Here is a 26,230-nt window from a genome sequence, read left to right on the forward strand (position 1 = left end):
TGCTGCTCCTCCTTCTTCATACTGAACTATGAGAATCCTTTTTTTTTTCTTTTTTTCCCCCCAAACTTCTCTTCTGTAATGGTGTATTAATAAATTCACTGGAGGAAGAAAATGTAAACAAATTGTTTTGTGATTCTTGCTTACAAACAAAATAATTCCATAAAAGAAGAGAGGTGATACATTCAAACACGCAGGCAATGCAAGAAAACAAGGATGTACGCTCCTTCAGGGGCCCTCTAAAGAATGGAGCGATGCCTGAAAACAACACCACTAACAGCCTCACAAAACCAAAGGAACTGGAGATCTAGCTATATATCCTATTTTAAAAGCCACTCTGCAAGCTAGAAAGGATGCAAATGTGGCAGAAACGCACACACCAAACACATGGAGTATGCATCTAATACATCAACTGTGTATTTGGCGGATACAATCTAACACAGCATATGCAAAGGTATACAGACAGAAAGCCATGGCCAAGAAGCTTCAAATAAATTGCCAGAGGTGTTCTGGATCCCTGGCTGACAGGAGCAGAGCTCAGACCCAAGGACTTCAGTCCTCTGTAATTGTGGTTCTGGGGGCTGCTGCACTGTGTCACTGCTTGCTACTGCAGACACAGCTCTGAAATCTAAAATGAAATAGCAGGAGGTCATATTTTATATCTTTCCTTCTTAAACCCAAGTAACCTTGAAGGAAATTAAATGGGTGAGAAAAGCTGGGAAGCAGGATAAGAGGAAACAGTGTTAATTTTCCAGAACAGTGAAAAATGATGTAGCTTAGCTATCAGGCAGCAGTCTGGATAAATTGTAATTCTCATGTTTATTTGTTATTTTTCATTTATTTACATAATCATCATTATTATTATTATACAGTTTTATCAGTTTGGTTTTTTTATTATGTTGAATGTCTTTTCATCCCAGGATCATGAGGTGGTAGCTGTGGTCAGGAGGATGCTGCCTGCCAGCAGTACAGCAACATTTGTTATTGCAGCTATGGACAAAAATAAAAACCAAATGCTACAAGCCAGTACATATAGAAACAGTTAATTACAAGTGAACTACTTTGTTTCACTAACAGCAAATACAAGTTTCAGGCACAGGCACTCAGATAACCCCATGTGGAAGGAGGACAGCCAGAAGCTTCTTGATGGAGATTGCATCAAATTAAAGATCGCAAGGCAGATGTCATCTCTCTCAAGCAGTGAGAGCACTGGTTCTGGAAAGTCAACAAGCTCAGTGGATGCACACATCTGGCTTCGTTCTTTGCTCTGCCAGCAGGTAGTCCCTCCAACTGTCTTTGGCCTTCTTTTCATCCAGTGACTCTGGAGATTCCCCCTACTTTCTTCCACTGGAAGATGGAGGACCTTGCCTGCGGCAGAAGCTGTATTCTGGACTGCAGGTCATCATTCTGTCCACAGCCTGTCTGTCGTCTGTGTACTTACCTCTAGCAGCAGAGCTCAGGAGAAACTGCTGCCCTCAGCAAGGGTAGGATGGGATAAGGAGGGATGTAGCAGTCTGAATGTAACCAGCCAGGAGGCCAGGGAGGATTCACTAGATGAGATTTTTCAATACTGCCTTCCAAGATGCAGAAATTCTTCTACAGATCAGAAACCCAGTATCCACCTAACAGCACCTGGGAATCCTCCAGCCCAGGGTGGTTCAACATCAGCAACAATGGCACAGATGCTCCAGTTTTGGACTGACCTTGTAAACCACGCTGACACTGTATTGCTGGCTTCTGCCCCACGTTCCACCCCATCCACACAGACAGGGGCAGCTTCCAGCACCACCTCACTCCCCTGATAAGCAGGTGCTGTTAGCACCTTGCCCTGCAAAGAGGCAGGAAGAGGCACTGAAATCTTAGCACAGCACGTTATCCAAACAGCAGCTTATCTGAAGAAAAGGTGGTGGGGCAGAGGCGGCCTGGAAGCTGCCATTCGAACCATGCTAGTCCAAGCCTTGCATCTGACATAAAATAAGAAGGGGAATGACAGTAGTCATGAGTAGGTATTGTCTTATCTTATTACCTGCCCCAGAGCACTGTGGTGTTTGCATCCCTTCAAGGGACTCAATATATTCACTCCCCAGCCATTCAACATATGTCCTCCTCTCTTCTACTGGCACAATCTCAACAGCAGAATCCTTGAAGATCAAGTTTTTTCCTTGAAAAGCTGAAGAATCAAACATTTTGAATCCATTTACATTGCTGCTATTTCCAAAGTAGACCTGAAAACAATGCAAAATTTTCAGTATTTTGCAAGATTAAGTGACACTTCTGTCATACAGCATGAGGGACAATAGGAACTGTTTTGTAGATGAAAAGTTCATACACAACTGAAGAATCTCTATTACGCAGTTGCTTTTAGGCAGTCCAGTAGATTAGACAGATAGAGAATTCTGCCATTGGCAATTACAAGAACAGCATTTGTGATTTTTGTTTTTAGTTACTATCTGGAAAGAGCTGCATTTGAAAAAATTATGTCTAAATATTGTTGTGTAAGATAGGGTTTGGCTGCACAGGAGTTACAGAAATGACTGAAGCCTAGCAGGGAGATATACAGTACTGCTTTTAAACTGGTTAACTTCAGTATTGATAGGAACCTAACTGTGGAAGCCAGGCATGGGCTGCCTAGATGGTTTACCACGCACATGCCTGCAGCAACTTTCTGTTGCATTCCTATGAAAATTCCGGGATGGAAAAGTGTTAGCATGTACTCTATTTCTTGTTGATTTGAAAGTCATGTATGTTTGGGAAAACAACTTAAGCTCCAGGAAAATTACTACTGAAACCAGTGGCTGGGCAAAAAGTGGAAACCCCTTGGTGCACCATGGTTTTACTAGAATTACACTGGTTATCTTCTACCTTCTCTGTCTCACTCCAACACCAGGGCTCTGCACACTGCATATGCTGCCAGTCCCATGATGCAGGGGACAGTGTGGCAGTATGGTCCTGTTGTCTTTATTCTTAGTCTGCGTTAGTCCATATGCAACTCCCCCACAGAATAAATGGATTATCAATACCTGGGCTTTGTCCAGTAGTCCATATAGAGCAAAAACGCTGGTATCTGGGTGAACCATAATTGCCTGAGCTGGCACCCGAGCCAGGTGACACTCAGCAAACTGGGTGACTTCGGCACGGGCACCATTTAGACACAGTAACTGGAAATCACTGGACTTCAAGTTTTGGGCCCAGCTATCAGTATTCTTACCTGAAAAAAGAAACTGGTCATTGTCACTCATTGAATGCTTTAGAGCAAAAAGACTCCAGAAAAATAACTGAATTATAAAAGAGAAATGTAAAACTAAGTACCATCTGTGTTCTCAAACACTGTCGAGTGCTTCACAAAGGCCACATCCCCCGAGCCCTGTGCCAGGCACCTTTAGGAAATGAGAGGTAAAAATTAAATTCAAAGCATCTCTATGTGAATCACTTTTTTTTTTTTCCTAGTAACTGATAGGTTTAGAATTCAATTTTTCTTACACACATTTTTGCAAACACACACACTGGACCCTAAGGTAATAAGCAAAACTAAAGAAACCTTGAAAGGACAGAAAACCAATATCTTCGCAAACTATTAAAAAATATTCTGAATAAAGAATTTTAAGAGAGGAATATAGCAGAGAATTTTGATTTAAAACGGTGAGAAATGACAGAAAAGGCCAATATTAGATGAGCAAAGAAACAGAAGATATATTATGTGATACTCAATGCAGTATTCCCCATCTGCCAACAGTCACTTTCACTCCTTTTTAAATCGTGTACAAAGTATATGTCATTAAGACTTTTTTCTGAGTAAAATAATTTGAGTGCATAACCCAAGAGTTTATCAGATTCTGGATATGTGCATGTATGTGTAATTTTTTTTCCTCTTCTCTTTCCAAGTTAGAGTGACCTTGGTGCTGGCACAGGCACTGCTTTTACAGCCCTATACACTGGAGATACCCAGTTAATCTAACTGCAGTTTCTAAGGGTACTGTTCCAGAACTAAGTTGTTTCCTCTAATTTCCTGAAGCAGAAGTAGCCCAACCTGCCAAGGGCACCCTAAAATCTCCTCCTCTCCTATGACTGTGGTATCCCATTACAGGGAGTTTCAGGACGAAGGCGTAGAACAGCGCACCTTTACCAGCATTTGCCATTTCCCCTGCTATATTGCGGTGTTACCTAGCACACCATACAACAGGCACCACAGACTGCTAGGAAATTTTTGCTAGGCCTGAAACACAAGGTCAGTAGATAGAAGAAATGCATAGCACTTGCTTCAGACAGCAAGTAAATAAGTAAAATCAACCTCAAATCAGTGAGCCATATAAGCTAGCCAAGAGATCAAACTTCCCAGGTATTTTGGACAGTGTGTGCTTGCAGAAGATGTGTGGGTAACAGAGTTTAGAGGTGGTACCTCATAGTTCATTCTACAAGTGTTTTAGGAAATACTTCTTGAAAACAAGAGCATTAAACCCACCAATCAAGAAGATGTAAAACTGTAACTGAGCATGGTTTATGTAGTACAGAACGTGATGGAAAATTATTATTGCTAAAAGTTACCAAAAATACATGTATGTCACATGTGCCTGGTTCAGCATGTTATAATCAAAGCTGTTACAATCAAAGGTCTTACAACCATTTGGCTGACACTGTAATGCAGAGAACGGAGGGCTCAATAGGTGCTGTTCAGTCATTCCCCATCAGAAAAAGCTGTTCCCAACAGGTTTTTCAGTGCCCTGCACAGTTTAATTTGCCCCAAACAGCGAATTATACACAAACTGAATGGCCACTCATACCGCTAGTCAGGTTAATCTGAAGATATCCAAGAGTTGAAGGAATCTGGAAATCTGAGGCTGACTTTTAAGGTCATGTCAGTCACCTTCTGTATCTCATTCTTCTTTCAGAGAGGATCACCTAAATATCACAGCCAGACTCAACTTCACCCTGTAGAAGACTGTGACCTTCCATTTTTCACCCAAATCCTAACCTTTTAAATACCTAAAACTTTCCACATCACTCAATGAATTAAAGAGCATCTCTATTAAAAAAAAAATAAATAGTGATCTCCATATAAAGCTTGGTCTATATGGAAACATTCAAGGACAGGTTGGAGTGAGCTCTGAGCAACCTGATCTAGTTGAAGATGTCTCTGCTCCTTGCAGGCGGGGGTTGGACTAGATGGCCTTTAAAGGTCCCTTGCAACCCTTCTATGATTCTATAATCAAATGCACAACCTTAGAACACGAGCAAGAGTCACACAGCCTGTAACAGCAGTTGTTGCTTATATGGTGCCTGGTAGCTAGTTCTGATAATCCATGAAGTACAGCAAAGTATCTGGTTTGTCTGTAAGGCATGTACCACAGCAGAGGAGCTGGCCACAACTAAATAGATTTGCAAAAAGCAGTTATCTAAGTCTAGCCCTTCAATATTTCCCAGGTAGCTGCTGAAGGAAAAAGACTGCTCACTGCCAGCTTCGTTACGTGCACCATTACCTTCAGAGGTGAAGGTCAGCAAAAGGAAACGCTACTTCCTAACTCTTCCGCTAAGAGTTTCACAGTCTTTGGGTACAGCCTCATACGTAGAAGTCTGCTGTTACACCAAGTATTTATTCCATTTTATGCCACTTTCCCCTGTACTTTTAACAAATCTTGTTTTGAAGAGGATCTGAGATTTGAACATTGGCCATAGTTGTTTGTGCTGTTCAGAAACGTACCTTCACACACAGCCACCAATGAGTAAGGACGGTGAACACCCACTCCTGTGTCCCCCTCGCTAGCCCGTCACTCTCAGCATGGACTTACAGCAGTCAGATACTGGCTCCTATTTGCCTGCTCCCCTGCTAAAGCTCTTTATGGATGACCCAACCAGAGCGGCAGACTGTCACACTTGATTAAAGCAAGACTAGAGACCGATGACAATCCATGTCGTCCTCACTAGGCGGTTGCCTACTGCTTTGTAAACAGAGACATGGATTTGTCTGTTGGTCATCTGGTTGGCTGCAGGCCAGGAAGTTGGCAAAAGGCTTTGACATGATTTGATGTAATGCCTTACGACATACCTGTATTGCTGAAGGTGTCTCTGGACACATGTTCCACTTCATTTATGGCACATGCCATCTAACTGCAGCAACAATAACCACTTTTTGCTGACTGGGATGGAAAATAGTTCCTCCTTGCACTTTGACAAGCTGGCAGACTAAATAACAATCATAGGAATTAATTACCTGAAGGCTCCGCTGTAGTTGTAATACCGTTCTTGGCTACTTGCACTACATTTATTGTTTCCACTATTGTCTCCAACACATAGTTGACAGAGTTTGGGTGGGTAATTGTCCTGCTGAGCTGAAGGCACGCAGCTGGCAGAGAAAAACTCACTCACAGCTGGGGAAAGACAGACAAACCAATATAATGAGTGAAAAGGCATGAGCTCTTCACAAGAAAGGTATTTGCATTGTCATGAAGTTAGTACCAATGCAGGTTTCAGTAGAACACTGGAAACAGGAGTTACTGCTTCCTTACCAGAATTCACAAATTACAACTTTTAAAATACTTTCAAAGCACCATTTATCTGATTATGTAATGAAACCAAAGAGCTTCCTGGGAGATAGGAAATAAGCAAGCAAAATTTGAATCTGGAGTCTTATGGTCATAGAGTCTCTGCTTGTTGTGCTGCATTGCTCCATTGCTAAATACAGTTTGAAAATAAATGCAATAAAATTGAAGACTGATACATTTAGTGCAATGACATCCCAGAGCCAGAAGTACCACCTAGAGGGCAAACGTCTGTATAGACAATGGGAGTTTCCGTGACTATCCTGCTCTTGATATCTGACTTGGTTGGACTAAATGACCTCCAACGGTCCCTTCCAACTTAAATTAGCCAATGATTTTGTGATAAAGGAAAGAGGGAAAGGAATACTGATGTGTTAGATGTAACATTCTCACTATGACTCCTCCATTAGTCTACTCTGGTGACGAACTTAAAATTTCAAATCATCGCATGAAAAACACAATACCCCTTTACAAACACATAAGCTTAATATAGAGGTATGAAACATCAAAATTACTTCCCTAATTAAAGTTTATAATTAGACTGTTACTGTATTTTTGATATATAGTACTGTTGTCTTACCTTGAGGAATACTACAGTCTCTGGTCTTAATAATGCCCCTCTTAATTAGCATACCAATGGGGATATTCCATCCAGCATTTCTTCCCAACCCTGTGTGGCAGGACTTCTTCCCTTTCAGGTCACTGACGGTGAATGCGTTGGACAGATTTCGTTTCACTACTGCCACAGCATAGTATGCACTGCTGTTGTCATCAGCTTGCAGAGAAAAACCAAAAAACATTACAGCTTCCCTTAAGCATTCTCACCACTTAATGATCATCTACAGGTCCATTACACTTACATGGTGCCAACTTCAATTGCACCAACAATCAGCTAGTCAGGAATTATGACTATAAATTTAACTATTCTTCACTTCACAATGCTGCATTCGCTTACAGCCTGTATACGGGTACTGCGCTTGAACTGAATAATCTGGGATGGACATGGAAGTGTTCTTGTTAGCATCAGCTCTTATAAATACATTCCTCTGAAAATAAACATTTGGGTCATCAGTGACTTAGAAAAACTGCTTTAAGAAGTTATTTTTACGTGAAAACTCAAACCTGTATTAAAATTTCCATGAGTTTTGCAGCATATTGAAATTCTGCCTTAGTGACACAAGCCCTTGTCCACAAGCCCTCTTTTTGTTGGTGACTCTGAAGCAGCCACATTGATGGAAGAATTTGTTTCTAAATAGAATCTACTATGTAATTTCTGTACTATTGCTTATGTTAAAAATATTTTCAGTTTGTGAATACTGTTTTTTTCCATTGCAAATATTTTTTGTGGTATTGAAAAGACAAATAAAGAAGTACAAGATTCAAAACTGCCAAAGACTCAACCTGATCCTGTAGCAGGACAAATAAAAGTTGCCACAAACTCACTGTAGGAGTCCCGTCCCACACTTATTTCCTCCTGTATCCATGACATGAGGATAATAATTCTCATTTCCTTTGAAAACAGCTTTCCCAGCAGGGCTAGGGAACAGAGGCTGTGCTTTTATTGCTGTTTTCAGACAACCTGGAAAAATAAGGTCTATATTTATGTTTCCTGGCCTTCTTACCAGAGTAACTTTCTCCAGCAGCTGGTACAAGGCCATATGTCTTCCCAGCTGTGTAAATATCAGCTCCACCCAGAACTACAACATCGCTTTCCTTTTTCTGAAAAGTAAAAGAAAATGTAGGGTTTCTGTGAAAAAAAAAAAAAAACAAAAAAAAAAAACAGCAGGTACCTTCCCTGCTACAATGATGACACTTGTAGCATCATAGCTGCTGCATCTCAAAGGGCAAGTCTGACAGCAAAAGAGCAATATGTTGCTAAAGAAAACCCTCAAAACCTACATAAAGCATCATCAGTGAAATAAGGACAGGAGATTTCACACATACAGACTTGAGCTAGATGGGCAACAATGCCCTTGTCACAACCGAAGATCAGCAGGGTTCAGGCCCACCCACAGCATGTGAGCTACAGGTCATCTCCTTGAAATCCCATATTCCTACTGGTCACCTAAGAGTGCACATCTCTGATCCTACCTACCCAGCAGAGAGTGGCTTGTGTTCATTTGGTTTATTGCACAAGGATTGTAGCATCCTACCTGGATCATCTCCATACACTGTTCCTTTGTCTTGGCTGAAATACACTGAATTGAGGGTTTCAAATTCTTTTTCTTAAAGGCAACAGCCATTTCACCACATTTCCAAATCTCTTCAGTGGATACCACACACCAGTTCAGGCTTTCTGGCAACGCTGCACAAAATTGGAAAGCAAACACTACAGTTCACCTTCTCTGTAACACACAAGGAGGGACACACACTGTCTGCTATCACATATGTACCATACATGTTATTAAAAACCTTATTTCTGTGTTTCTCTCCATCTTTCCAGCTCAGACTTACACCTGATCAGGAACCACAGAGGTCTCCAGATTAGTGCTATGTCCACACTGCAAACCTATCCAGAGCGAAGAACAACTCCTGCGATTGCTGACCATTAAGCGCACCCATAATGTGTCAGCTGAGTGCTGAAAATAAACCCATCCTGAACACAGGTTTCCTCATAGCTGACAGTCACTGAGCAACCCCCAGAACAAGTAAGTCTGGGAAGTGAGGGGGTTTGCCCCAGCACAGACCATGTCTGGGAGGCTCAGCTGCTGTGATTATTTAGCTTCTTAAGGCAGTGAGATTCTTACAACCTGTGTTTCTGACTTTGGCAAAATGCACATCAAGTCCTTTCTACATTCTTCCAATGGCATAGAAGATCAAAACACTTCAATAAAGAGCAGCTGAGGGTTTCTTCACCTTCTGGAAGAAACTCTCTCCTAGGAACTCATTCATCCATTCTTTATAGACTACTTAAGGATCTACACAGCAACGCAGTACTATTTCCCCTTGTTAGCAGGTAAGAAATGGAGTACCAGGTTGCAGTAGCAGCTTACCAGATGAATGCCTCACATACACTAGAAACGGTGGAAAACACCTGCATCTTGTGACACAAAGTGGGACAAGTTGCACAGGAAAGTATTCTGCAATGTCATACTGTTCCTAGGTCAAAAGGGGACCTTTCTCCGTGCTCAAAGGTTAGACTGTCATCTTGCCATAACTCTCCAAGAGTCAGAAGAAAATAAAGCAGAATAAAGATGGTCTTTGTTTTTGGCTATTTTTTTTCATAGTTATGAATAGGAATCTAACAACAACTTACTGTTGGGGTTGCAGCTCAGGGCTTGCATGGCATGAAGATACTCATCACCCAGCCATGTCTGGTAATTCTGAGCTGTGACTGCAATGAGCTCTGCAGTGGAGTCTCTGAACAGAAGATTCTGGGCACCGTAGGTTGCAGAGTCAAACATCTGAAACTTGGTGCCTACCCCATTAAATCTTTGCTGTAATGTTAAAGAAAGCAAAAAAAGCACCTGTCACACCTGGGATGTGCGACATCCCATACCCCTTCAAACCCTGCATGTGCCTGGACATCCTGTCTTCAGTTCAGACAGTCAGGTGGGACAACCCCTCTCAAACGCAACACACTAATGAAAAAATGTGTCCTACTTGTCCCTGGTTCAGGAGCTGGAAGACAATTGTCCCATCTGTGTCAGGCCGCACAACCACGGCACGAGCTGGGATTCGGGCCAAGTGGCAGGTTCTCCACTCTGTCACATCAGCTGTGTTGCCGTTGCGGCACAGAAGCTGGAAGTCCTGGGAGCGAAGCCGCTGGGCCCACGAAGAAAGACTTCTTCCTGAAATCAGACAGAACATGCTTGTGGAACAGACAGCAGGTGGGGCTGATGCCTCTGGCTCCATGTCTGCTCTGAGCATTACATGCGGAGCAGAAAACATCTCCTGAGCATCTTTGAACTACTCCTGACTGCACAATATATCCCACACATCTGTGTGGTCCTTTAGTCTTGTATCTCCAGTAAGACACTTGTGAGGCTGCACTGAACTGTACTGGAGTCTGCAGCAGTATCAAGAACATTCAAAGTCTAGGATCACCTGCAACACTTCTTGTTTTTTTCCCTGTAAATGACGGTCAGGTAGGCCCATGGTATTAAAGTAACATTACGCCCAAGGTAGATTTCACGAAATGCCAGACAACTTTCTGCTAGTCTCTGCTGAAATCCTTGGGTAGACCGGAGCAATGTAATAGCCAAGGTCTGTATGAAACTACGAGTTTAGTGCTGCTAAAGGTCTCTTTCCAGAAGAAACTTGAGATTTCACCTGTAATCTTTACTGAAATTACCAAGCATTTTATAAAAAAACCCAAACAAACATCACATGGACTCCTCTGTCTCCTGGTACATAACATCTGTGGGTTTGTCTATTTTTGCTATTAGAGCATTTTTTGCTGATTCCTCAATCTAAAATAAATGAAGCATTTGACATTATATTGCCATTACAGACATTGTACTTAAGACCTTGCAGCCACTAATCAACGAGCTTCTGGATTACTCACCATCAGTATTTTCAGGCACTGTGCTGTGCTTCACAAAAGCAACTTCTCCAGCACCTTCAGCCAGACACCTAATAAATAGAAACCCAACCACAAAGACGCATTACAGAGCACAGCTCCCACGCACGGGACGCGGCTGGCTGACAGCCAGCGGGCTGTACGCCACATTCCGTCAGCCACAGCCACTGACCTATTTCCTTGTGCCGAGAGTTTTGTTCAAGGCAGACACTGCTGGCTGTCAGAGCATGAGGTAAACTATCACTGTCACTTGGTGAACATGGACAACGTGTTCAGTGCTGCCTGGGACAAACTCCATGACCTTCTTTGCGCAGGAGAGCTCTCTGTCTACACTAGTTGCACAATTCTTTGGGGAATATGCAGAGAGGAGCAAGTGCTTCACATGAGCAAATCCTGCCCTTGCTCGGCCAATGCTCTTACTCAGGGACTGGGAGCTGCAACACAGCACACAGCCAGGAAGAAGGAAAATAAAAGAAAGACTGGTGTGCAGAAATGGAGAGCAGAGCAACTCGATAATTGAGTTGGGATGACTGAAATAGCTGAGCAGAGTGGCATTCAGCTCTCAGACTCCACAGGTCATCAGGGTTTGCTGGGAAAAACACAGCCAAACAGAAACACACGCTCAGACTTGTGTCACCAGCTGCTGGACGAAGCAAATGGCAATGGGATTTCCCTGCCCAGCGTTAGTGCTAAGTATCCATTTGCTTTTAATACTTGGGTATTAATATCTGAAATAGTGGGTTTAGAATGACTTCTGTTTGGTCTCTAGGTTTAAAGCATGGTTGTGCTAACACAATAGCAGATTTTCTAACAAGATCAACTGAAATTTCTCTGGCTTCAACTCCCTGTCAGTGAGGCCTCGATGCTATGGATAGAGCATAGTGATAAAAAAATTGACAGAGTCATGATTTTTACCTGAAAGCCCCACTGTAGTCATAGTATTGCTCTCGGGAATTTCGTTCGCATTTGTTCTGCCCAGTTGAATCCCCTTTGCAGAGCTGACAGAGGGATTTGGGATAGTTTACATCATTTGCTCCAGGAACACAGCTTGCATTGAAATACTCACTTACAGCTAAATGTGAAATTAGAATGACAAATTTTTAGCAATGAATAAACAGAATTCTACAATCTCATTTTAACACATCTACACAGTACATCTCTAAAAATATTTAGAAGGGATAAGTAATTTTGTTCTTAAAAGATGGTTTCCAAGTTTAAAAAAAACAACTCTGCAGTCTTCATCAGACCTGTGTTAGGTCTGTTCCATCTTACAAGGCTCAAAGCCAAGAAACAAAACAGCTGCTAGAACCACACACTTCTGTCCACACGCAGGGTCCCAAAACCATGCAGAAAGGCACTGCTGAAGCACAGATCTTTGCCGTGTACCTCTTACCTTTCGGAAGGTCGCACCCCATTGCTGCCAGGCGCCCACTGTCAATTAGATAACCCACTGGCACATCCCAGCCTGCAGTTCTGTTGATGCCGGTGTGACATGAACTGACACCCTTCAAGCTGTTGATGGTGATGTTGGAGCTCTTCCTTACCACAGCCACCGCATAGTAGGAAGTTCCAATCTCTGCAGTGTAGGAAGAATGAGAAGCACAGTAGCCTCGCAGCAGCATGACAGTGAGAAGACACAGATTTGTGGCCTCTTGTGGCTCCCCTATCCAGAGGCAAGTCACACTGTTCACATCCTTGGTGAGAACCTGCTGACTGTGAGTGCACGTGCTCCGTTATCTTTTCAGTGTGAAATGTCTTAGTTAAAGGCCACAGGCAATCTTCTCTAACTTGGAAGGTCACTCTGCTTTGAAAGGGAGGTAGGATGAAAGACATCCAGAGGTTCCTTCCAAAAAGAATTTTTCTATGATTCTATGTATATTTGTATTGAATTGAAACGAATGTAATTAATAGTAAAAAAATATTCCCCAGTTGTCTAATAATTTGATCTTATTTTTGATGTGGCATAGCAAGTTGATGTCACTGCAGCATCACAGCTGATTTCATTCTGTTTTACAGTTTTATGTAACTCAGAGTGAAGAGTTTAGGGTTTGAAGTGCCCATCAGGTCATTCAATCTGACTTTATTAAGACCAGAAATAATTAAATTTCATTTACTTTTCTCCGATTTGAGCTCACGGCCTGACTAAATGAGATAAACAGACAGCCTCTGGATTATCAGGCCCATTTGGTTTTAAGAAACTGAAGTACAGTTCTCTCACCAGGCTCATAATGTGGTTAACAGGAGGTGGGGGCTGCTGCAGGTGATGCAAGTCCCTGTGGACTGAGGCCAACAGACACTTCTGAGGATGCCTTGGCCAGGTCACACTAAGACCCAGCTGCAAACCAAATCCAGCTCCGTCTCACAATGAAGTGGTGGGACACCACTGCCTGCAGAGTGCTTCCAGAGCTGCTCCTTCCCTTGGGTCTCTGAAAGTTACTGGGGACATCTACCAGCTCTGAATTACAGAAACATGTTGATATGGAGCCCTTACAGTCAGGATGACAAGTCACCACTGAATTTTTGTCTCTGTCTGGAAAGGAACTCAAAGCTTAAGGACATCCAGATAAGGAGCAGAATCTATCACTTCCTTTCTTCCAGCAAGTAATCATACACACTATTAAAATAAAATCTAATTATTCTAATTTATGGGATTAAGAGATAAACTTAGTAACAACTTATGCTCTGCAATTTATTAATTTATCTACGAAGTATGGAACAGAGAAGACAGTAAGCAGTGAGATAGTTTAAAAAAAACAAAACAAACCACCAAAAACCAGCCCAACAAACCTATTACAGGAATGGCTATTTTGACTGAACTGTTTCAGGACAGCTTCTGCCACAGCCCTGTGTCTCCTGTTCCCCCCACACACTCAGTTCCAGACAGGAACACTCAAGAGGAAACCTGACCATTACCTACTGTTTATAGTCTTCAAGAGGACGACTCCAAAATAAAATGGAAACAGTAAAAATGTGTAAGAAGCAGCTTGTATTAAGTAATCCAACAGTTATTTAGTCAGAACATACCTTGATCATATACTTCCCCAACCACAGGCTTCAGACCATGCTCCTTTCCAGCCTGGTAAATCAAACGGCCATCCAGCGTCACTGCATCTGCCAAATCATCCTGTACAGACACAAGGGCAGAATACACATTGAAGCTTAATTATCAGTATTGCTCAACAGCCAGAGCACCCATGAACTTAAGAGAAGAGGTCCCTTAATCCGCACTTATGAGTCTTCTTTTCTCCCAAAAGTTCTTGTAAGGGCACTCAAATTTCTGAAGAACAATCGCCAAGAGGGATTTTACAACTTCAAAACCGCCTTCCTTCAGAAACGCAGAAGCCAGCCCTGGACCACAATGGCCTCACTTCTCTTCGTAGTCCAATGGAATCTTAGAAATGGCTCCTGCAGCTCTATGATGAATCTTAAGCCCCATCAATTTGGAGTTTCATTCATCTCCATAGCTAGTGACCCAAAGCTTGAAGATTTAAATAATGTATTTTTGAGGTCATATCTTCTGAGGCTGCAAAATCTGAATGCCAAAGTCTATTCAAAAGCAACCTCAGAGCATGCTGGCTTGTACCTCAGCAGACAAACAGCCATAACTTTTGGGAGAGGGGGAGCAGATGGCAGTGCCCTTTGGAGAAGGAGGCAAGGATCTAAAAAGACTGTCCAACGTGGGGGAATACCAATGTGGGGCATCCACTGCTAGGAAGGTGTCCAACAATACCGTATCTTTTCAGCTGGCTGTAATCCCACTACAGACACAGGATTGCTCTGGATAGCGCAGGACAGGACTTCCTGCAGCAGCAGGGACTTGAGAACTGCTGTACACACCTCTGATCTGCTGAACCTGCCTCTCACTGTACTGAACCTAGCGGAAGCCAGGAGAGGGCATCTCACACAGAAACAAGAAGATACTGCTGAGAAAATAATCAGCGGCTTGACATTTTGCATTTCTAAGCTGATTCCAAATTTCTTATCAGTTTGCTTAACCTCTGGTTCTGCAGTGGGGGAGGTAATTCAGTTTACCCATCCCTTGGCAGTTTGCTGAGCATTGGTTAGAGCAGGGCCAGGACTACGCTGCCTAGTATATCACAGTGATTTCCCACTGAAAATTTTTAAGGTATCATGTGAGAGCATAGGTAACACATTGATGTTGATACCTAAATCAGATTTGAAGTTGCCATGTAATTTGAAATATTTTACTTACTTGGCTCAAGTAAGAAAAAAATTTTTTTCATTAATTAGCTGAAACAATCTATGTCCTGAGAGTTGCTTCTCATGAACAAGCACTGAACAAAGCTTCAAGGGAACCTGGGGAGGAGCAGAGGTTGGGAGATATTTGCATCATAAAGAACAGGCACAATCTTTCTGGAATAACCAGATCTGGTATTCCACTGGTGAGAGTCAGAGCACAGGATGACAGATTAGGAATCAAATGTGGCCTGTTGTTTAGAAGGGACACCTGACAGCGAGAGGAAGAAGAGGACCTGGGAGTTAGGACTTGACCTTCAGGGAGAACAAAATGAGCCTCTAGAACTGGTGGTGGACAGGAAACAGAGCAAATATAATGGGAAGGAGTGGCCACAGATGACAAGGACTATGTTACATGGGCATACCTCTGGGTGAGACAGCACTTTTCTGATTGCAAAGCTGAGCCTTTGAGCTCTGTTTAGCAGAAGAGCCTCCTATCAATAGCTGGTAAGTAACAGAACAAGACAGAAAAAATACCTATTGTTGTACAATAAAGTGAAGTAGTTTACAGGCCTCTCCTTTAAATGCATACAGTTACTGCTGAGGTGGCGTATCAGCAACAGTGCCAGTATTTTACTATTTTCTGTAGCAGGCATTTGCCAACACATTTAGCAAAAGCAGGGGATTATTCCATATATGATTTTTTTGATAAGTATATGTGCAATGGGGTAATACCTTGTTAATTATTTTCAGAGGGACTTCATTTCTATGTGTCCAAACGTTTGAGAATTGCCTACAGAAGTGTTTAAAGACCTACTGAAGAATAGCTCTGGCCACATTAAATATTGCCAAGTTCCCTAGTTTAATATTTAGACATTTCTCAACTTTTAAACACCTTCAAAGAAAAAGGTTCTTTCTTTATCCATGTGCTAACACATTCACAGGACTAAGTCCAAGTTATGCAGTGTAATAAAACAGCATATCTCTGTCCCTTCAGCCATTGCGCCCCGGTCCCTTTTTGGCCTCAAAGAGCAGAGTTCAGTGTGGATGCAGACTCAGGGGCTCCACACAGTCCTACACAGAGTAGGCCAGCCTAAACATTTAGCAGATTATTAGCAGAAGAAAAAAAGAGACGTCAAAGGCAAAGCCTTGTTGGAAGCCTTACAGTGAAGATCCATTTTATCGGAAAGCTGATACTGATACAACCATGCTATCTGCCTGCAGGTTTCTGAGTTCAGCTAATGTTTTATAGGAATCCAAGGGTTTAGATAGGTGCCTGCTAGTTGCCATATCTTACAAATGCAATCCTCTGTGCGCTGTATTACAGAAGCAAATACTCATCAGGCCTTTTAATGACCTGCTCTGCAGACTCTAATAGGTCCCTCTGTGGAACGTGACCATCAGCCAAGCAGTTTTAGGAAGATCTGAAATTAGAAAGCATTTTCTGTCTAATCCCAAGGTAAGATCCACATTATGTATCAATATCTACTCCTAACATTCTTTAATACAGTCTTGATTCCCTTGCTCAAGAACAGATATTTATCAAGAGGAAATGCAGTAGTCAGACCACCTTTCTGCTTCTATTGACAAAAAAATTACAAGATATCAATTTCTGAAATTTGTTCCTTTTTTTCTGGCTACACAACCACCTGCCTCATCTCCCTTCAAACTACTCTACCAGGCGTCATTTCCTGGCTCTGAACCTCTTGTCCTTGACAGGCAGCATCTTCTCCACAAAATCCTAATTTTGGGGCACATCTACACAGAATACAGAAAGAATATTATTTATTAACACAGTTAGCCATCCTCTCCTTCTTCCACATTCTTCCACCAAAGATGACCATGATGACCTGCCTCCACATTTCTTCCAATATCCACTTGTTGCCTCCCACCAGCTCCTAAGGAGGGAATTATTTTCCATACATCATTTTGCAAAGCCACATGTTTACAGTCTTTAAAACCTTCCTCAGAGCCACGCTCCTATTGGAAACTGAGCATGCCCGGGGCAGCTGAATTACTACAGCTGGGTTTGTTTGCCCTTTGCTCACCCTACTTGCTGCTTTGTCTCTCTCTTGTATTCAGGTACTGGGAGATTTGATTTGGCTTTACACTCATCTCATCTGTATATACAGCAATTTCCATGATGGGACCCCGAAATGGATGTTTGATCCAGAGTTTATTGACATACAATCTACTTATAAGCTCAGCAGCACAGCTTTAACTACTGTCTGCATCTTATAGCTCCATCCTTTCTTAAGTATCTGCTAAATAAATCTCTCACAATTCCCAAATCAAAGATTAGCGTTTGGGAGGAAATAGTTAAGACCTTCCTTTGCTGTGTCTTGCCAATGACTAGCCATATGTGACTAGCCAAACAGATCACACAGGGTCATTCGGACATTCCGGTTCATATGTATATCTCTATGTCTTTTTTAAAAAAAATATATGCTTTGATTTTTCAGAGACATGAATGTCAGGAAGCATTTGGTCTGCTGGCCGGATCATCAAACACTCACTGCAGAGCTGTGTACGTTGCCACTGGATTATTATTAAGCACACGGGGAAATTAAATCAATGACACTGCCGTCACTCACAACTCACCTTGATCATCTGGGTACAGTTAGCAGCTGATCCCCCCTCTGTGCACTCCAGAGGGGGAAGAATGCCAGCCCCACCAAAAGCCTTACTCATGTCATTACACTTGGAAAGTTCTTGCTTAGAGACAGTGCACCACCGGATACGTTCCAGGCTGAGAGCTACAAATACAACACCAAGAGAAAATATGATACAACACACTGGTGCCTTTGTAACAGAGCTTACCATTTAAAGGTTCCCAGAGACCCAACCTTTCATTCCGTTCCTCCTCCCAAATCAGAAAGAAATCAGGGTTCTTTCAACAGTGAGTATTTAGAGATGGTTCTCCCTTTCATTCAGATTAACATGAATGCTGAAGTTTTTTGGACTGGAAACACGAGAGGCTCAGACTCAGATACTGAACCCAATGGCATCTCTTTCTGACATAAGAAATATCGGGACCATGGAATAGGTCAGGGCATCCCAACTATTCTTAAAGCCTTGAAGAACACATCGTCTTTTCTTGAGTCAAAAGTGTTTAAAATGATTATTTAAAGTGGTACACTACAAAAAAGACTGTCCAAAGACAACTCCGTCTCAAGCACTGCTAGTCAGTACCCGGAGTCCTGCCCCAGCCCTTTGTGGTCTGAATAAAAAAAAAAAAAAAAAAAAAAAGCAATCTTAGGTGCTCAAGAGCCTTGCCACTAGGGTTATTATGAAAACTAGAAAAGTAAACTTCATCCTTCAAAACACTCTTTCATAAGAGGCTGTTTCCACGGTCAGGAAAAGGCAAGGGCGGTTCCATGAATGAAAAGACTCAAGTTTAGTAGTGGAGATTCCATTAATCAGTGAAGAAAGGTGTCTTTCAGCAGGCCCAAATGCTGCCCTTCTAAGTGCCAAAGCTATGAACACTTTGTTGCTTTTGTAAGGATACGTCATCATGCCAAACAGTGCAGCTGTACATAAAATGCGTACACAAGTATGGTTTATGCTGACAAACAGGCACAGACCATTCTTGTAAGCAGGGGGCACCACATCCCATTGCTTTTCTACAATTCTGCTTTTTAAGTTGGAGTCTGCTGCAAGTTGTGGTTGTGATGCCTGTTTCTAAAAACTCTGACTGGCTCTCTATTTCTCCACCATTGCCATGCCGTTGAGATACCATATCTGACTTTGCAAGTTAAGACTCCACCAGTGCTCCATAGTAGCCACGCACATTTTCTGACTTAGTGGCTGCAGACTAAACAAGATCATTGACGCCATAAAGCTTGTTTTGCACCCAATACTGAAACAGAGGGCTTGGCTTGCTGTTCCACTGCAACTCAGAGCCAACTCTACTGCTGTCAACAAGCATTAAGCCAGACTTGGAAAGTTTATAGGAAGTTTTCATGGCAGCACGTGCTAGTAGAGGGAGAAACAACTGCCCACCTCTGAGTTGCAGGAATTCTGAGAACCAAGACGGTCAGAAGAAAGGCACAACAGGGTCGTTGTAAAATGGCACCTCATAGAAACATGATGTCTACCTCATCTACCTGGGTGACATTTTCACCATTAATTTCCTGGGGCAGGAGGACCAACCTAGGTTTTCACTGATAAAAGGGTTTGGGTGTTTCTTCTAAATACAAGCAATTAGAAATTGCTTGGGTCTCAGCATCTCAGTATGTATGAGTGCCATTCCCCAGCCCCAGCATTCTGGTTTTAGATATAAACACACCAGATATAATGCATGAATTGTATAAAGAAATCATTAGCCGTATACACCTGAAACACAAAACAAAGCTCATGTGGCTCCGTATTTCACCTTTTCTATTTTTTCTATTCTTTCTTTCTCTTCCTTTTCCTGGCCGTATGAGATTGATTCTGAAATGATTCTATTTTCCCTCTGCTCTCTCACATCACATAGCAATCAACCCCAAAACACCAAGCCACAGCAGAAGTTTTTAGAGAGGACTTACCAGCATGAAAGAAGAGAAGACAGAAGACATTTCTGGAGCTCTTCATGATGAAAATTTTGGGATTTGTGCTTTTGCCAGTCTTCAGAACCCTCAGAAATCAAGGCTTCTTTCTGTAAGTGTGCTCCCCAGCCTGCTCTTTGGTGAAAATCAGCAGCATTCAATTGCAGGTGCACTTTGTTCAACAATTTATCTTGCTTGACTTGGCACACGTCACCTCATAATGACTACAGGAAAAAAAGCCTACCTCTCTTCACACTGCCTCTCCACTTGCAAAAAAAAAAAAAAAAAATCAGACTAGGAAATTGCAAAACATCTGAGGCACCAAGGAGGTTGTTACGGCTTTAGCACCACCTATAGACTTACACACTGACTCACAGGAGTAAGGCAGGGCTGCGTAAAGAAACGCTCATCTTCAGCATGACTTCTGTGTATTCCCTATGTGTTGGGGCTCAGGAAGCAAAAGCAGATTCAAGCCAACCACTCTATCTGGCAAAGCTGATGGTTGCTTCTGCCACATTCTCAGCATTGTTATGAATCTCCTAAAACTAAAAGAAGCAACTCAGGCTTTCATAACAGTGAAGTCTGTACGCTCTGCAGGTGGTGCACATCTGACATTTAACAGCAAGCGCTATGAAACAACTGAAGTAGTTCAATTTTTTTAAGGTTTTAGGGAAGGCCCACGAAGGCTGCTCCTTCCTAAAAAGAGCAAAAACTCTGCTGACAATAGCTCTGTTAAAAGCTCCTGTGACTTTTAGAGCAGCTTTCATAGAGCAACTCATTTATATGCCCTTTTCTTCATTTCTCAGTAGTCAATAAACTGCGGCTGCCTGTAACACTTTGTTGAGATAAAAGCCATTGAATGCTGCTTTGCTCTGCAGACTGCCATTTCTCAGCTCTGCACCCAGCTACCAGAAAAATACTCGCTGAGTACCACCAGTAATCCCCATGCACACATCTTTACCATCTTCTACTGACAGCATGCACGAACACCACAACCGGATGCATCCTTCAGCCTGTACATCCAGTAACATTGCACAGATTCTTTCAGGAGTCAGTTACTTAACCACTTGACTGCAATTTGGCCAGGCTACTAGCTTTAACACCTACTAGCACCTGTAAGACAACAGCTGAGTTTAAGTCAGATAAATACTATTTCAAGTTTAGAACTTAAAAAAAAAAAAAAAAAAAGATAATGACCTCTCCAGAACTTTTCTTAAACAGAAGCTTATGGCTGAACTCTGATTCTTGGCTGCCTAGACCATGTGGAATTAGTCTTCCCTTTGTTGTCTAAAGTGCTGAAGAATGACCTGGTACCACTGGAGTCCTTCCAAATCTCTGGAAAGATCCATTATTCAGATCCCTCCTGTGCCATTCCCACTGCCCAGATTAACCTCTTAAGCCCTCTGATGCTTGCAGTGAAGCTTACGTACGTACATAGATGGCAAGACTGATGCACAGTCTTAGCACAAGTGGCTTAAGACTGCAAAATGGCAAGATTAATAAGAAATTAATTCAGTGCCTGGCCTCTCTTGTGGTTCTTCTGATCCTCCACAGGAAAAGTCCAGAAGGTAGAGGAGCAGCCTCTTCATACAGGAGGCCTAATCTGAATGCAACCCCCTCTAAACCGTCACACAAACAGAGTTCATGATAATTTACCTCATTTTCCTATTTTATTCATAACTCTATGAATATCTATGCTTTAAATATCTTAACCTAATTTTCAGCACAATTTAGCAAAAATGCCCGCAAAGGAAATTTTTAATATAATAGAACTCCTAACAGACAGCAGGTAATACTTCATCAAGCATGCTTCTGTGTGGCAATTACAAGTCGTTGGGTTAGCAGGCAGGGAACAAAACCCATGGTGCCTTCACTGGGCCACCAAAAGTAGGGTGGTAATGCATCAGTATGACACCATTTGGATTTCCTAGTTACTCCAGTTGTTAAATTGCAAGCCTTAAGAGAAGTACACGTATTCTAAAATGTATCTTTAAAATAAAGAAAGTAAAGTGTATCAAAGAATCAAAGACATATCAGCACCTCAGACTGGAAAAAATGAGATCCGGAGAAACACTAATTAACACAGAATTCTAGAACTGCAAGATAAAACAAGTCAACTAGGAGCATCAAGGCTGTCAGAATCAACTCTTCTGCCAGGGCTCAAAGGCAACACCTGAAACAAACAACACCAAAAATGCAAAGAGACCCCAGAGTCCTTTGGGTTTTTTCGATCCAAGACTCGTTTTCACGCTAGCACAGAAACTGTGCAGGTGAGTACTGCGGACTTCAGCCTGGGCGTAGTGTTTGGTGACACCTGGCCGTGACAAACACCCAGGCGAAAAGTTCTGTGAAAGTAATTCAGAATTCCAGTATATGGAACAGCAATTCTCCACATGTCTACTCAGCTGATCAAGACTCCTTCTGATGGGTTACAAAAAGAGGCTGGAAAAAGAAGTGTATACAATATAGAGATCTCAGATGTCACTATAGTTTGCAGATAGCTGAGATCTAGATCCTTCTTTTCGTTTGTTTTTTTTTTTTAAGTTGGCCTGTTTTAAGATGTCTCACTATACACCTCAGAATCACTCACTTCCAAAGAGGCAGACTACTCTACACTCTTAGCTCTTTAAAAAATTTACGACATTATTTATCAAAATTTGCATCAATCTTATACACCTTGCGCTCACATAGACAGGAGTCTCAGAAAGACAGCACATGGGCTTCACAAAGCCAGAAAAATGAAAAATTCTTCTGGGCCATACACCAGAAGCTTATACTTACAGTAAGTCTTAAAAGCATTCCACATGACACCAGCAACATCTGTGTCCCACGTTTAAACCTGCTGTTACAGTAATAACTTCCCCAGCCCCAGTCTGGTCACCAGCACTCCTCTAACACAGTATTTTCATTTTCAGCCTGAGTAAATTATTTTTAAGTGCTACAACACCTGTATTTCTTTGGATTAAAAACACACTTGACAAATACATTGTACAATAAAGTTTATTAGCTGTTCTCCTCTTTCTAACAAATGGAATGGATCGTGTTAATAACGCTTTACAAACCAAAGCTGATTTGGTTGTGACTGCCCCGTGACTGCCGTAAGTCCACCCCCTCTTATAAACAATCCGTTTCAAACACACAATGGCAGATACCAAATAACACGGGAATTAGATAATTGCATTACTGAAGAGAGTTCCAGGTTTTGGTGCAACGTATTTATAACATTCGGCACCGAAGTTTGTGCATTGCAAACAGAAGATCTTGTGCCTACGCAATCAGAGACGAACAGGTACAGAGAAATAAAATGTATTGTTGACTCTGAATTCTCCCTTTGGTTAAGACATGCATATTACAAGGGCAGGGAGACGAACATCTGAAATTCTGTAGAAAAGAGGAGAACTTGCATGTATTTTTTTTTCTGGTAACTAATATTCCCTGGACTTTATGCCCAGCCACCATAGCCCATTTGGTTTCTCATGATTAAGGAAGGTAAATTCTAATTTGTATTTTTAGTCAAAACAAAAAGCTAGGAGTAGGTGGTAAAAGAAAAATATATATTTTATATATATATTTATATGTGTGCGCAACTATGTAAAGAAAATAATTCCCATAGTTACAGAGTTTAGTTAAAGAAAGTTTAATATATATATATTTATTATAACAAAATAGGCAGTTATTGTGGGTAAAATATTCATTAAAATCTGACCCCTAAGAACACACACATTTTTAGGCTACGAATCATTCTCTCATTGCCCTAATGACCATCTCTGCAGCTGTTTTCTGTATTACTGCCAATGGAAATTTGGCATTCCTCTGAAAAATACAAGGTTTCCTAGCACCTAAACATATTTGAGGCTCAAAAAGTGTGATGACCATTATCTATAAACAATTTCTGTAAGACACTATAAATAGTGTTTCACGAGGAAGATTAAAAACATTACACATCTTTGTCCCTAGCAATTTTATTGGCAAAAAAAATGAAAAAATATATTATAAGAATATCCATATGAAATTATGAAAATGACTATCCCTTAAGGAGTAGTAACGGGAGTTAATGAAAACGTTAACTCAAAATTTGAAAGTTTCTAACTGCCTGGAAAGAAAAAAAAAAAAAAACCACAAAAAAAAACTGTGAGAGTAGAATTTAACTCAAAAAATAAAGCCTGAAATTGATTGCCCTGACCAAACCATGCTATTGAAGTTAAGCGTGCAAAGTTACTAATGATTTACAACTTCCTTGAATACAACTTTTATTTCAATTGTTATGAAATTTTAAAAGAATGTCTATAAAGCTTTTTTGAAAAATCTTTGAAAGTTACTTTCCCTTAAACATTAAGGAATTTTACCAAGCAATTCCCTCCCACCCCCACCCCAAACTAATAGCTGGTCAGGCCATTCCATTGTCATGTTTGAAAAATGGCAAACCAACAACACACAATAATACAAATTATTTAAACTAAGAGAGACATCAAATGTAAAGCATTATGGGAACTGCAGAATGTGATGGTTAGGGTATGAACCACGCTGGAAAGAACTAGAGGCAGGCTCCACTGGAAGGGCTTAAGAGTCGTCAGATGTAGTAGGTGATGTCAGTTAGAAAATGAAAAATAAAGATCTGTTTTCATAATTTTTCCTTTGCTGGAACCCAGATGTAAGGCCCAGACTGTTCCTCTATGATCTGTTTCACTTGGTTGTAGATTTCTTCCAGTGTGTCTCCTTGGACAATAGCTGCAAAACATAATGTGGCAATCAGCAATCATCCTTCCCTGCTCTGTACTGAAACCAAGATGTTCCAAGCCAGGCTGTTCTTTTTTCTCAGAGTGGCAAGAGGACTTTAGATCGCTGAAGGAACGGACACCCACTGAGATTTCTGGTTTCTGGGCTGGGATGAAGCACATTGTTGACAGTACTACCGGACACACAAAGCACCATCTCTCCCACTCAGAGGCCTGAGGTTAGGAAGTGGTTTTCACTTTACTACAACTACACGCATACAACTGAGGGGTTTTTTTTTGGCTTTTCCTAACCACTGTTAAGAGTTCATCTGAGTCAACTGACATCCTCCAGTATTCTTTTTGGTCCAGCTTTCATTTATGTTTCCAACACAACAAGGCAAGGCAGAGTACAGGGCTGTGTCCTCACGCAGTCAGGCTTGCTGTAACACAGACCGCTGAACTCCTCGGCTAGATCCTGAAACTCCATAGCAAAGCTGCCTGACTGTGGGATTTCTGCCTGCTAGCACTAGCTTTGCTTTTGGCCAAAAAGACAAGGAACTCACGGACTTTGTTGCCCAGCCAATAGATTCAAGTTTTATAGACAACAGGCTTCCTTACATAGTTAAAAGTATAATTTACATTCAGATGGTGTAAGCTAGATATATTTTCTCAAAGGCTAAAAAATAATTAGAAATGAGCCAATATGGATGTGTTCTGACATATCAGAGCAAAGTACAACCTGGTGAGAATGAAGTATGAGCTGTTCTTACCACACTTCAGTCTGAAAAAGCAATCATTGTGAGACAGCAACTTATTTTTAATTAGGATAGCCACCGCAGTGTTGATAAGCCAAGAAACAAATTTTAGCATGAACGATAATTTTGGAAGTAGGCCAGAATAACTCTTTTGTACATTAATACATTACTGCTGCTTCCAAGCTTTGCTTTCATGCAATTTACTTCCTTTTTATTCCTACTCATCATTCTAATCTCTTAAAAACTTTCTCCCCATCTGCAGCCCATTGTCACAGTGCCTGTGGGAGGAGGAGGAGGCTGTTTCAGCCATTGTATGTCAAGTACAATGTTCACAGCACAACAATGTATCAGAAAGTTTTAGAAATGTCTTTGCAACGCACATAGCTATGACCTTCAGCATCTTCTCTCCAGCTATGTTTAAACACACCTCTTCCAAAGCTCAATAACCTCAAAACAGAAGATGGACGTGCTCCTCATTTACTTCACTGCAAAGTTTAAGTCTGCTTGAATGTAACCTGCTGATTATTTCAGTTACCCCACACAATGTGGGTTTTTTTAAAAGACTAGGCAACACTCACACATTTTGTTTTACCACCTGACTCATATGGGTGGCAGCCTCCAAACTGCAAGCAGTAAGTGGGATTTGTAATGTCTTCAAGTATCTTAAACAGATTCAGAAAAGGATTTCCTGCCTGAACTAGATTATTGAGAACAGAAGTCTGATCACTGCTATCTTCCTTCACCAACAAGCCTTATCTTTCTGAGAAGAAACATGGCCCTGAGCACTAGAGCTCTTAAAAAGGCCCCTAGTTTTTAAAACATCTTGAATTATGTCCCTTAATTTCCTGAAAAAGTACCCTACATAATGCCCTGAGACAACCTGGGAGAATATCAGCTATTAACTAAATATTGAATTAATATCTATTAAAATACACAAATTCATTTCCTGAATAACAAACCCGACACACTTGCAAGTCATTAG

At 41.5% G+C, this 26,230-nt stretch overlaps 2 protein-coding genes across 24 annotated transcripts in view; both read right to left on the reverse strand.

The window, feature by feature from the left end:
• Positions 1 to 797: 797 nt before the first annotated feature.
• On the reverse strand, positions 798 to 20,889 carry MELTF (melanotransferrin). 3 transcript variants are annotated; one of them, XM_010119524.2, is made up of 17 exons: positions 20,740 to 20,889; positions 19,779 to 19,913; positions 17,851 to 18,005; positions 14,077 to 14,176; positions 12,446 to 12,628; positions 11,968 to 12,124; positions 11,038 to 11,105; positions 10,134 to 10,321; positions 9,787 to 9,967; positions 8,684 to 8,835; positions 8,153 to 8,249; positions 7,111 to 7,305; positions 6,203 to 6,359; positions 3,307 to 3,374; positions 3,018 to 3,205; positions 2,024 to 2,222; positions 798 to 987 (listed from the first exon to the last, which is right to left on the reverse strand). In XM_010119524.2, exons 2-17 carry the CDS (start codon positions 19,822 to 19,824, stop codon positions 920 to 922), a joined length of 2,202 nt encoding a protein of 733 aa, XP_010117826.2. In that variant the 5' UTR covers positions 19,825 to 19,913; positions 20,740 to 20,889; the 3' UTR covers positions 798 to 919. The 3 variants fall into 3 exon arrangements, with proteins under 3 accessions (XP_010117826.2, XP_086611162.1, XP_086611161.1); XM_086755036.1 differs by having other exon boundaries at positions 798 to 2,222; XM_086755035.1 differs by lacking the exons at positions 19,779 to 19,913; positions 20,740 to 20,889 and having other exon boundaries at positions 798 to 2,222; positions 17,851 to 18,072.
• A 1,871-nt stretch (positions 20,890 to 22,760) lies between these two features.
• DLG1 (discs large MAGUK scaffold protein 1) overlaps positions 22,761 to 26,230 on the reverse strand; it is a 151,762-nt gene continuing 148,292 nt past the window's right edge. For all 21 annotated transcript variants that reach the window (XM_086754911.1, XM_086754904.1, XM_086754916.1 and 18 more), the window contains one exon: positions 22,761 to 24,506. In XM_086754911.1, the coding sequence (XP_086611037.1) occupies positions 24,400 to 24,506 (107 nt within the window). In that variant the 3' untranslated portion in view covers positions 22,761 to 24,399. The remainder of the gene's footprint in view (positions 24,507 to 26,230) is intronic.

Source organism: Chlamydotis macqueenii, chromosome 9 (genome assembly GCF_036417535.1).
Source record: "Chlamydotis macqueenii isolate bChlMac1 chromosome 9, bChlMac1.mat, whole genome shotgun sequence".
Classification (NCBI taxonomy): Eukaryota; Metazoa; Chordata; class Aves; order Otidiformes; family Otididae; genus Chlamydotis; species Chlamydotis macqueenii.

Excerpts from the sequence above, each read along its gene's own strand:
- MELTF (XM_086755035.1), bottom strand. The coding sequence starts at position 18,072 with ATGGTAAGCTCTGTTACAAAGGCACCAGTGTGTTGTATCATATTTTCT. Across the intron at positions 8,836-9,786 it reads CCTGAGCTGCAACCCCAACA|CGTTGCCAGAAAGCCTGAAC; the intron begins GTAAGTTGTTGT and ends AATTTTGTGCAG. Across the intron at positions 8,250-8,683 it reads AGTGTATGGAGATGATCCAG|AAAAAGGAAAGCGATGTTGT; the intron begins GTAGGATGCTAC and ends TTTACTTTTCAG.